This window comes from Geotrypetes seraphini, chromosome 5 (genome assembly GCF_902459505.1).
Source record: "Geotrypetes seraphini chromosome 5, aGeoSer1.1, whole genome shotgun sequence".
Taxonomy (NCBI): Eukaryota; Metazoa; Chordata; class Amphibia; order Gymnophiona; family Dermophiidae; genus Geotrypetes; species Geotrypetes seraphini.
This window is the reverse complement of record NC_047088.1, coordinates 175,894,270-175,907,214: the sequence shown is the minus strand read 5'-3', so window position 1 is coordinate 175,907,214 and position 12,945 is coordinate 175,894,270. Positions and strand designations below refer to the sequence as shown.

At 41.1% G+C, this 12,945-nt stretch overlaps 1 protein-coding gene across 9 annotated transcripts in view; it reads right to left on the bottom strand.

Moving 5' to 3' along the window:
* HECW2 (HECT, C2 and WW domain containing E3 ubiquitin protein ligase 2) overlaps positions 1-12,945 on the bottom strand; it is a 487,554-nt gene that overhangs the window by 64,759 nt on the left and 409,850 nt on the right. For all 9 annotated transcript variants that reach the window (XM_033946090.1, XM_033946087.1, XM_033946093.1 and 6 more), the window contains 2 exons: positions 10,578-10,674; positions 8,295-8,378 (listed from right to left, as the gene is read on the bottom strand). In XM_033946090.1, coding sequence (XP_033801981.1) covers positions 8,295-8,378; positions 10,578-10,674 — 181 coding nt within the window. The remainder of the gene's footprint in view (positions 1-8,294; positions 8,379-10,577; positions 10,675-12,945) is intronic.

The following is a 12,945-nucleotide window of genomic DNA, read 5'->3' as shown; positions in this document are numbered from 1 at the left end:
AAAAAAAAAAAAAATATTGCTTCAGCCACCAAAAATAAAATGTAGAACAAGAAAGCTTAAATATGTGAGGTATTTTCTTGAACTAAGTAAACACGTTTTCATGGCTATCCTTCCATGATATGACACTTTATCTGAGGAAGTAACCTTCAAAATCCTGAAAGCTTGTCTTTCTAAATACTCCTTAGCCAAATTAAAGTATTAGCTTTGCAAAACTATATTGTTAGCTTTTTTTTTTAGAAATGCCTAGTTAATTAAGCTGACATAAAGATGAACCATTTTTGTTTGGTCCAGCAGTTTCCTGCAGCTTCTTTGAGCTTTCTGCTCAGCCAGAATGAACTTCCATTATCCTTGTTTGCCACTTTTCCCCCAACTTATTTATTTTTTTATTTTTATTTTTTAGCATACTCACAACTCAGCACAGTGCAGTGATGTTTTCTACCACAGGTCAACAACCATGACTCCTTCTGAAAATCAGCTAATATAGACCAGATGAAGATCAGTGTTGGAAGTCAGTTTTGCAGGAAAAGTGGTAAAAGCACCTCCCCTCTTGATCTGTGAGTAAAAATGCCCTCTGCATGTACATTTTCCTACCTTCAGGAGGAATTTTGAGGTTGGCAAAGGTCTGGACAGAACTATCATTTACACACCTACCTTTAGATGTTAAAAATTAAGCATGTTTATTTTTAAGGGAAACTACCTGCAACTCCAACATGCTATTAAGGCCGGCTTCTCATCGCTTAACACTCTGAAGGAGTTTGCCTGTTATATGTTTTACTGTGGGATTTTAAAGTCATGAAGCTTCTAGCTGGTATAAGCTTTTATGCTCATACTTACTTAAGAAATCTTTCTCTGGCCTTCAATTTGTTTGGTCTAGAGAACTGCAATATACTGTTTCATCTGAGAATTGGAAGAAGATATGGTCTCAAAGGATACGATGTACGGCTTCAGCATCTCTGTGACAAACTATTTTGTGCTTCACAGAACATTGTGGACACCAGTTACATTACAAAAACTGGATGCTACCAGATCTAATGCATGTTGGAGTTGTAAGAAGGAGGTGGGTACACTGGACCATTTCTTGTTTTATTGCCTGCTGGTTCAAACATTTTGGCAAGAAGTTTGGAATAAAATACAATGTATATTGGAAATTCGTATACCTTTCTCGTATGGCACAGTGATATGTTGAACATGTGTTACTTCAGTAACCTTATTGTCTGGAGTGGCATTACAATTAATAGTCAAAAATTTGAAAAACTTCACTCTCTTGAACTTTCATTTTTGGTAGGAAACAGTATGCCTCTATTATCAATATGAAGCTAATCTAGCTGAAAGATCTGGGAATATGGCCTCCTTTGTAAATGTGTGGAGCCCTTTAGAGGGTTTTGTTAAGCAGTATATGTGATTGTATGAATGACCTGCCAGACAAATGGGAGGGAGGTATGGTGGGGGGGTTGGGTAAGGGAGGGATGGGTAGATAAGATATTGATGTGTTTTTGCTAAGATTTTCTTAATGTATGTATACATATGTTATGATCTATTTGTGAATTGCATTATTCTGTAAGATGTTAAAATTTAATAAAGATTGAACTAAAAAAAAAAAAAAAAGCTCTGTGCCCTCAAAGTTGGTGAAAATTGTCTCAACATTATCCTCAGCTCTGGTCTGAGAGTAGAAGCCTGACCAGAAAATTGAATCCATATCCTGTACGTGGACATGTGCAGCACCACTACTCAGTTTGCCCTAAAGAACGTGTTTTTATAAAATTACACAACCACATACAGATGTAAAAAGTATGCCCCTACTATTATGCACTTTGTATGCAGGTGCTCTCAGTGATACAGATAAGCAGAATGGAGGCTGGTTGTGATGTACATGTGCATTTGTAAAATATGAGTTTTACACGCACAGAGTACATTAATACATTTACACCTTCTTCAAAGTATTGGTATTTGTGCACAATTGAGGTTGGATCTGGAAGCCTATAAGGGTCTATGTTGCCTTTATAAATGAGATGACTTTTTGGACTCCCCAAGTGGGCATGATGTTATAAAACAAATCCCTAAATCCTTAGTAAATTCAGCTACAGAATTCACCCCACATGGCTACTATTTTCTATCACAATGTTTTACAACAGGAATAAGAATATATGTGATTTACACACCTTGATCACTCTGAAAGTTAGACCTTTATAAAGTTTCGGTTACTATTACAGCCATGCTGCTACCTCTGCTAAATAATAACTCCTGGGTAGGATTCTTCCAGCAGCTGCTGTTACTGGGATAAATCACGAACAGGAATCAGCATTTCCCTCTTTTATTTTCACATCACTAAAGAGGAATTAAATATGACAGGACAGCAAAGAAGCAGAAACTTACTATGTCACGTTAATCACCAAATGTCCAAATTAGAAACTGAAAACCAAAACTCAGAAGCCTGGTAGCCAGCACTATAGCTGAAGGAGAGTATTTATATTGCTATTTCTTTGTTTCTGCTTGTGTTTCCTGCCTGATGACTGGGACAATCTAAATGGAAAGTAGAAGTATAGCTGTCCTCTCTAAACAGGTCTTTATTAAAGTGCAAAGCTTGCGCTGTAGATGAAGGGGTTACCAAGATGATAAAAGAGAGGCAAAAGGAGATGGGATAAAGGGTAAGAGATAGGAGAAGAGCCGGGAAAGAAGGAGAAACAAGGATAGAACTGGGACTGGTGAAGGAATGAGAGGCAGTGGGGGGCAGAGAGGGTGAGAACAGAAAATGGAAATGGGAGACTAGGAAATAGGTGACAGATGGAGGGGAATATGGGACTAAGGAAGGATGACAGAGCGGCCAATAGGATTGCTAGAAAGGGGATGAGAGGGAGATGATGGATAGCCGAGACGTGAAAAGGAGACTAAGTGAGAATGAAAGATAAAAATCACGTGTGTGGATATAGAGGTAGCCAAGAGAAATGTAAAAATGAAACATACAAAAGAAAGGTCAGTGCCACGCAGATATAAAGAAGGAAGGGAAAGAATAGAAAGACCAACCTAATAAAGAATGTAAGAAAATACCCACACAAGAGATAGAAAACACTGGGACCAACCCAATTAGAAAAATGCCCAGACTGCAAGGATAGAAAAGAAACAAATTTTATGAAATATTTTTTAAGGGATGAAATGTGTCCAATTTGCGAAATATACATATCTTCTATATTTGTATTTAGAAGAGTACAGGAGAAAATGCATTTCTGTTTCTCTTTTACCAGTACTGCACTGCTTACACAGCCTAGCTTTTGGAGGGAGGGGGCTCCATTTCAGTTTTTGCTTGCATGTATTTTTTTTATCCCTTATTTTGTTTCAGCTGACAGTCTGTCCATGTTCTTCATATATGTGACTGGGGTGAAGGATTTTGCTAGCATATAGGACCAGATTCTCTAAAGCAGTGTTTTTCAACCTTTTTACACCTATGGACCGGCAGAAATAAAATAATTATTCTGTGGACTGGCATCGGTCCGTGGACCAGCGGTTGAAAAACACTGGGCTAAGTTGTGGGCCAGACCCCGCCCATCTCTACCCAATCTCCACCCCAGACCCCGCCCCCATAATAGTACTAATTGCACCTTGCACGTCCCGTGCCTCATCTGGAAGCCTTCCCTCTGACGTTGCAACATCAGAGAGAAGGCTTCCAGTTCAGGCGCAGAATGCCCGTAGGAGCCACTGCCTGTGGCTTTGTGCACTGAATCAGTTAGGAAGAGGGAGCTGGCTCAAAGATAACGCCGCATCGATCGCACTGTGGACCGGCGGTTAAAGAACACTGTTGTGGGCCAGACGTAGATAAATAAAAGTAATAAGTTACATATGAACTAAGTTAATAGTAATGTACATATAAACCACCATCAACTAGTTATTACAAATTTCTTAAAAAGATACAGAGCCAACCCTGAAATAACTGACATGGTAATTGTAAAAACCCATTTCTAAACTGGGACATAACAATGACCTACTTGAACTTGGAACTATGTGTTTGTAACTATGATCTAAATGTATTAATAACTGTACTGATCTGCCTGTATTAGCAACTCTATTGAGTATCTGTGTCAAACTGTCCATTGTAACTTCCTGGGTAACTGACCCAACCTCTTGTAATGTAATCTGACCTTGAACTCAACAAGTAAGGTGGAATAGAAAACCTGATTAACATGTTTCAGTAGCTTCCTAAATTTCATATAATCATGTTCTGCTCTTATTAATAAAGGAAGGTCATTCCAAATTAAAGAGATCTGAAAGAGAAAAGAGGTACCGTATTCCAATACCTAACTTTTTAAAATAAACTTTGAAGATTGAAACTGGCGCCTAACACCTAAGTGTAAGAAGAATGCCCTGATCTTCCCTTTAATAAAGCGATAAAATCCATAAATAAGAAGGAGCTAAGCCATACAAAATTTTGAAAACTAAAACACCAAGTTTAAAATAGATTCTGGTTATCAATGGGAACCAATACAATTTTACTATGGTATATAATCCTATTAATATTGGAAATGGAGAAAACCAATCTTATTGCTACATTCTATGATGTCTGTAATCTCTTCAGAAGGTTCTTAGAATATCCTAAATAAATTATGTTATAATGGACAAGAACCTAGATGTTTTAAACAAAGAATTTTACAATGTGTGCTGTTCCCGAGTTCATAAGCACAATCTGAATCACTTTTGTATGGGAGCTTGTAATGTGTATAGCTCCATCACTGACAAATAAGGAGTCTGTGATACAGAACTGTAGCTTCAGGGTATATACTGAGATTCTGACCAATCCTGTAGAGCAGGGGTGTCAAAGTCCCTCCTCGAGGGCCGTAATCCAGTCGGGTTTTCAGGATTTCCCCAATGAATATGCATTGAAAGCAGTGCATGCACATAGATCTCATGCATATTCATTGGGGAAATCCTGAAAACCCGACTGGATTCCGGCCCTCGAGGACCGACTTTGACACCTGTGCTGTAGAGCAGGGGTGCCCACACTTTTGGGGCTTGCGAGCTACTTTTAAAATGACCAAGTCAAAATGATCTACCAACAATAAAATTAAAAAAAAATACTGTACGCATAGAATTGTCAATTATCATTCCTATTCCGGGGTTTTTTCAAAGAGGTCAAAGCAGATGACTCTATGCACTGTCACCTCAGTAATAACCATACAAAAATAGATAAATACCCACTCCCCTCCCTTTTTACTAAACCACGATAACAGTTTTTAGCGCAGGGAGCTGCGCTGAATGCCCAGCGCTGCTCTCGACACTCATAGGCTCCCTGCGCTAAAAACCTCTATTGCAGTTTAGTAAAAGGGGACCATATTGTAAAATATAGACAGCAGATATAAATTCAGACACATTTTGATCACTAAATTTAAAATAAAATCATTTTTCCTACCTTGTCTGGTGATTTCATGAGTCTCTGGTTGCACTTTCTTCTTCTGACTGTGCATCCAATCTTTCTTCCCTTCTTTTAGCCTGTTTGCTTCCTCTCCTCCTGACTTCATTCCCCACCCCAAACGTTTTCTTCTTCTCTCCCTGCCCTCTCTTTCTTTCTCTCTTCATGCCCCTTTCTTTTTTTCTGTTTCTCTTCTTTCCTTCTGTCTCCCTGCCTGCCCTCTTTCTCCCTCCCTGCCCTCCCCCAAGCCACTGCCACTGCCACCGGATAACAGGCCCCCAAAGCCGCCCGCCGCCGGCCAAGCTCTCCTTGCTTCGGGCGCACCAGCATTCCTCTCCCCGATGTCAATTTTGCCTTCGGAGAGGAAGTTACGCTGGCCAGAACTTCCTCTCCGAGGCAGAATTGACATTGGGGAGAGGAAGGCTGATCGGCCCAAGATCGACCTATTGGGAGAAATGCTGCCGGATCCTGCCTTTGAGGAAACAGAAAGTAGGCAGGACCTGGCAGCAAGAAGAGCAAATCGCAAGCTTCACTGACCAGTCTCCCGCTTTAGCGCGCGAATGGGGCTCTAACATGTGCGTGCCAGCTTCCCTTCTCTCCCCCCCTCCTGACATAACTTCCGGTTTCAGAGGAAAGAGAAGGGAAGCCAGTACAAGCGCACGTTAGCCCCCGGAGCATAAATTCTCCAAGCCGTTTTTTTTTTTTTTTTTAATGTTGAGCAGCGGAGGCAGCAGCAGAATTCAAGAGCAGGCCAGTCAGGAGGGGAAAAAAGAGAAGGGAACCCGCTCTGCGATCGACTGGGGTCACCTGAGCGAGCGACCTGTCGATCGCGATCGACGTGTTGGGCACCCCTGCTGTAGAGAATCCAGACTCCATTTCCACATAGAATTTGTTGAATGATGTGAGCAATTTTAATGGTTATTTTGCTGGGTAGCTGAAACTAATAGAGAGGAGGATTGTTTCTTTATAAATAGAAGGCAGTGGTATCTTATTACTAATTTAAAAGCAAATGAAAAAAGGAGTGTGATGTGTGGAAATGTTGCTTTTGAATTGTTCCCCCCCATTTACCTACCTTGCTTTCCTTTTTGCCACCCCAAACATTTCTGTCTAGAGACGCCACTGCCTTCAAGGGTTGGTTAGTTTTTCTTCTAGAACATCAGCATGTGAAAACACTTGCTAATGCTTCCAGGCCTCCATCCTACCAATCAGAATGTACTCAACAGACCCAATCCTCCTTCAGTAGAATAAAGCATGCTAGAGCTCACCAAAGAGCCCAGCCCCCAGGCAGAACTCCATATGCTTGTTAGGAAGCCCCATCCCCAATTTCTAAGAAGATCAATAGGAAGCCTCGCATATGCTGCTGCCATTTTAGTTGTGTACTTGTGGAGCTGCAGCAATTGGGTGGGGGGGGGGTGAAGCACCAATATGAGTTCCTGTTTGGTAGGAGATGTCTTTTTTGAATTCAGATGGAGGTGATTACTGATTAGATTTGGGGCTTTCTATCCAGGGTGGGGTGGCTGGGAGATCTCCAGAGGAGGAAACTCTCACACACTAGGTATTTGTTGATGCATGTTACACTGCTCATAACATATGTGTGTTCCTGGCCACAGCATGCCTGAATGCCCTTTGGTAAATCCCAACATTCTGAGGAAGGAAGTAAACCATAAATTAAATAACAATTTTTAATACATTTTGGTAGATGATCCCAGCCTGCTCTTTGTGACTCTGGGCAAATCACTTAATAACGCCATTGTCCCAGGTACCTCAGTTAGATTGTGAGCCTGCTGGAACAGATAGGAAAAATACTTAACAGTACCTGATTACTATTCAGTGTATTGTAAACTGCTTTGGGTGAATCTCTTCATGAAAAAGGCAATTAATAAATCCCAATAAATACATAGAATAGGGCCCTATAATTAGGCAATGGCAATTGTTACACATTTGTTTTAAAAGTATTTCAAACTCTTCAAAGGCTATTTCAAGTCCAAAACATGGATAGGTTTGCTAACCATAGTCATTATGTGCAAGCCCCATGGAGAGGAAAAACATTATTTTTTTTTTTGGGGGGGGGGGCTACAAGAAAGATATATGATTTCTTTGTTACAGCATCTTTAGATCATATTTCACTGCCTATTCTGCATAGGGTGCTTAATGAAATCATTCCAGTTCAGAATTTTGAGTCCTTAGTGAGAACATGAACTACATACTTGGAGATTAAGGTGACATTCATATATGTAGAGAGATCCTTTATTTATTTAAACAGACCTCCACATTGATCCACAGTGCTTGGCTATGGGAATGCCATTTCATACACCGTAGCAAGCATATTTCTCTCAAATCCAAGCCATACCTCAGTTGTATTCCTGGTTCCAGAGTACTTCCAGTCAGTGAGACCGATATAATAAAGTATGAAGAATTTTGCAGATCAGAGCTTATGTGCAAAATATTGCACAGAAAACTGTTTGAAAGGGGTAAAATTGCCTAAATCTTGCTTTTAAGTCTCATGGTCCAAAGTTATCTTCTAAGTACAGTCCTCTCTTTCTTAAAAGGAGCATAAATACCAAAGTGCTCTGAATTGGATTTTTACAGAGCAAGACTGCTAGTAAATTTCTCTGATGAATGGGAACTGAATGTAATTAATACATTTTGCATTCCAGTGGCTCATCCATTTTCCTAACTAGAACTCATCCCACCCCTCATGACAGGAGTAAATAGAACCCAAATGCATTGACTGCATCTGGAAACTCAGCACACAGGCACTAAATTCAACATTTGAAGTTCGTGCCACAGCCCAACTGCTGGCTTCAATATGGAACCCAGAAAGAGATTCGGAGCTTAGTAAATTGGAATCCACTGAGCAGTGCCAAGCACAGCAATGATGCTTTATGACTTCACCCACCTTAGCAACATGACGAGGTCTGCATCGCCGGACAGACGCACAAGTCCCGAGGCACCCTCTGTCCGGATGAACTGGATCTTCTCCCTGTTGGACCAGAGAAACAGTTCTAAAATGTCTCGTAAGGAAAGCATGGACCTACTGTATAACCGTATAACAATAAAAAGCATTAAGTAGATGAAGTAGAGCTTGGGGGTGACTTTCTGATTCCATTCTATCTGCCGCACTATGTTCATATGAGTGATGTAAACATAAAAGAAAACAAAAAGACAGAAATCTAATTTGTTCTGAAGAATGATTCTCCTGCTGTTCTCATTTCATAGATATTCAAGCTGCCTCAGGTAGCATGGTCACTCAACCAATAAAAATCTATCTCTGAACTTTAATTCTAGCAGTGGGCCCTGAATTCCAAGCAGCTGCAGTCCAATTGCTGTGGCAAGGCATCAAAGTTCTGAATATGAGCTGCTTAAAGGGGCACACTTCATTTACTTGCTTCATTCAATAGAGCTGACTTTCTACTGAGCGCTGCCTGTTTAGCTACAGTTCCATATTTCAGACATAGGCCCTCTTTTATCAAGCTGCAGTACAGCATTTTAGCGCTGCCAGTGAGGTAAATGCTCCAGCGCTCATAGGAATTGAACGTTGAAGCAGTGACCTCGCCGGCCTGCACTAAAACACTCTTATTGCATCTTGATAAAAGGGGGCCATAGCTTGTAACTTCATGCAACAATATAATTTTTGGGGACTTAAGTCATCTTATCAAGTGTTTAGGAAAAGCCTTAAAAAATATTTCAATTTCAGAATGCTTTTTGGAAATCATAGACCATCTTCTGTTGCCTGCAAGATTCCTACTTTCTCAAAGAGCAGTGGAGGTAGGGTTACCATATGTCCGGATTCCCCGACATGCCCTCTTTTTCAGGGCAATTGTCTGGGCAGCTTTTTTAATTTTGATGTTTTGTCCAGGACTCTGTTCAGGCATCAGGGCAGTAGCCTGAGAAAATCACTGCACTGAGAGATGCACATGCACAGAGCTCTGGTCCCTTTCCCATGCTGTGTAGCCTGCAATCTTCAAGCCACTGGCAGTGTCAGTGAACTAAATTTGTTGCCTTCAGTGGCCCACAAGCTTTCCCTTCGTAGTGTCCTGCCTCTGTGGGGATAGGAAGCTGAAGCACAGGGAAAGCTTCCGGGACTACCGAAGGCAGCGTGTTCAACACACTGACTGCCAACGGCCTGAAGATTTCCCTGCAGGCTGCCACTTGCACAGAAAAGAGAGAGGTACCAATCTTGGAAGAGAAGAGAGAAATGCCACAACTGGGGAGGAGGGGTGGGTGCTTAAGGAAGAAAGCTGCTACATTGAGGGAAGGAAAGGGAGAAGACATACCAGGGATGAAAAGAAAGGAGAAGGGTGAGGAGAGAGAGAGATATGCCAGACCATGGGGAAGGGGGAGGAATGGAGAAAATGCCAGAGTATTGGGGGGGGGGGGGAGAGAGATGGAAGGATAGGAGACAGAGATTCAACCGTGAGAGGGAAGAGGAGGGAAAGAGACAGAGATGCCAAACTCCTGTGTCTAGGAATTGGCTGCAGAACAAGAGTGTTGATTTGCCCCAGGGTAAAGAGGATAAGGAGGGCAAGGAGAAGTCAATTTGGAAGCTGGGAGGGCAGAGTACATATTATTTAGATAGGGAGCCAAAAGGAGGAATGACGATGTGATGATGCCATGATTTAATTGCCCAGCTTTTATATTTTCAACTCACATTTCTGAATTTTCATTACTAATCCCCCCTTTTACTAAGGCGTGGTAGAGGTTTCTACCATGGCCTGGAGACTTAAACCCTCCAACGTTCATAGAATTCCTATGAACGTTGGAGCATTTAGTGCTGTGGGCTATGGTAGAAACCTCTACCACAGCTTAGTAAAAAGGGGGGGGGGGTTATATGATTTGGTTTTTATGAGGGGTCACCTCCTTTATGACATCTAACAACCACCTGGTGCTGTGTAATGACTTGAAAAAGAAACACTGATAGCTGAGTGGAGGAGAGGTACACAAGAAACAGTGGGAATGGACAATGAACACTCCATGTAGGATCATTGATGTAAAAGAGTCTTGTTTATTCCAATAAAAGGACATATATAAACTGTGTACCCGACACAGCACTGTGTTTCAGCGAGTCAAAACGCCTGCATCAGGGGTCACTGTAATGTTATGATCCACAAATAACAAGTCCTTTGTTAGTACAAGGCTGGGCCAATCAAACACAAAAAGTCGAGCGCTAAAATAGTTTTACCTGAGTGAGTGATTCCTGATCACATCTGGCTGACGCTCCTGGAGGATTTCAAAGATGTTGGGCTGGCGCAGGAATGCAGCAATCTTATCATTATAGGCTGTAAGAATAAAGAGAAAATATACTTATAGCTTGTTAATAGTTTAACTCTAATAAGGATAGGGAAACAAATAGTTGCATCAGTAATATAACAACACATTTTTTCCTGGTGGAATGTAAAAAAAAAATTTTCCCTATCAGTTAACCAAAGCTTTATATCACATTTTGATTTGTTTTACTTCTGAGAACTCTGCATAAAGCTAGGACTGACTTTCATGCAGTCTGATTTGGCTACTTAATTTAGGTAAGTGCTGACTCAACCCCCAGTCTACCACAAAATAGCCAGCTTTCAGATTAGTGATCTGTGGTGATAACTACCAGATAACTACCACTGAATATTAGCAGATAGTCATATACAAACAATTTAAGTGGCTAGGAATTATTTCTTGTCAGTTAAATCACTTTGAATATTAACCCCTTATTTTCAATGGGGTAATTTTATAAAGGATTTTTCACATGTAAATACTTTTTTATGTCCATAAAAGGCCTATTATAAAATTATGCCACAGGGTTCATACATACAAGTAAATGCTTTTTAATTGACCTCTGTGTATACTGATTATACTCAAATATAAACCTAGATTTTGGGGCCAAAAAGTGGCCCAAAAATGGGGGTCTCAGCTTATATTTGAGTCTTCCCCGTCTCAGACCCATTGGAGGCCTCTCATTAAGCCCTACTGGTCCAGTGGTGAGCCAAGCAAGAGTGATCCTCCTACTCAAAATGGCTGACGTGAGATCCCACAGTGGTTGCTATGTTTATTTACTGCATTTTCATGAAAAGATTCACCCCGAATAGTTATAATACATTGAATAGTAATCAGGTACTCTTAAGTATTTCCCCTATCTGTCCCCCTGCAGGCTCACAATCTAACTATTGTATCTGAGGCAATGAAGGGAATAAGTAACAAGGAGCAGGCTAGGATTGAACTCAAAACCTCAGGGTGCGGAGGCAGCTGCTCTAACCACTAAGTCATGGGTAGGCAATTCCGGTCCTCGAGAGCCGGAGCCAGGTCAGGTTTTCAGGATACCCACAATGAATATGTAAGAGATGGATTTGCATGCACTGCCTCCTTGAGATGCAAATTTATCTCATGCATATTTATTGTTAATATCCTGAAAACCTGACCTGGCTCCGGCTTTCGAGGACTGGAATTGCCTACCCCTGCACTAGGTCAATCACTCCCGCAGTAACCTTGCGAGAATGAAGTGAGTTTTGTTTATATTCGAGTCGACCTTTCTTTCCCCTTTTTTGGGGGGAAAAGTTTACCTTGGTTTATATTTGGATGGACTTTTATTCAAGTATATATGGTATATATTCAAGGGTTTAGTTTGGGCACAGCACAAGAAGAATCATGAAGTAAAATAACCACCTATGTACTTCCATTTACATCTGCTTCCGAGAAAGTGTAAATGTACACTTAAGTACAATGTAAGATTTGATTTTAACCTTTGATAATCTTCTTTCTGTTAGTTCCTGTAGGATTCCATATGCTAGGTGTTCAATCCCAACCCGCAATCCAGGAGTTGCAGAAATCCAACACTTTTCTGAGCACTTGCTCCTCCCCCTTAGACTGTGAGCTAGAACCATATCCAGTTGAGTCCCAAATCAAAGCAACATACCTAAACAATCCAGGACAAGAGGAGGTACAGGGGAAGATTCCTAGCAACATAAACAATTCTTGAACTGGTCTGCTCTGCAAAACATGAACAAGTAATAAACAGGCACAAAGGCAACTCAGAAAAACATTGAGGAACAACGTAGAACTAACCTGCTGTATGCAAAAAGCACCCAATGAAAGAGCCTCGGCAAAGCGCATACTCACAGGAAACTCCCCAAAAGATCTGGCAACTGGCTGGAAAATCTTCAAGCCTTTAAAGAGAATAACTGAGGCAGAAAGAAGCAGGCTATTCCAAACCAATGAGTATACACAGAGAGAGCGGGATGTATGGAATCCTACAGGCACTACCAGAAAGATTATCAAAGGTAAAAACCTAAATCTTCCATTCTGTTACATCCCTTCTAGATTCCATATGCTAGGTGATGTACCAAAACAATGGTAGCAGCTAGGGAGGGAAAGAAGCGCCTGCCTTCAAAACCGAGGTCCCAAAAGCAGCATTAGAACAAGCCACCACTTCTACTTGGTAAAACCAGGTAAAAGTATGAAGAAAGGACCAAATAGCCGCCCTGCAAATTTCATCTGGATGAATCGCACAATACTCTACTCACAACGCAGCAACACTTCTAGTTGAGTGGGCTTTAAGAGAAATCAGC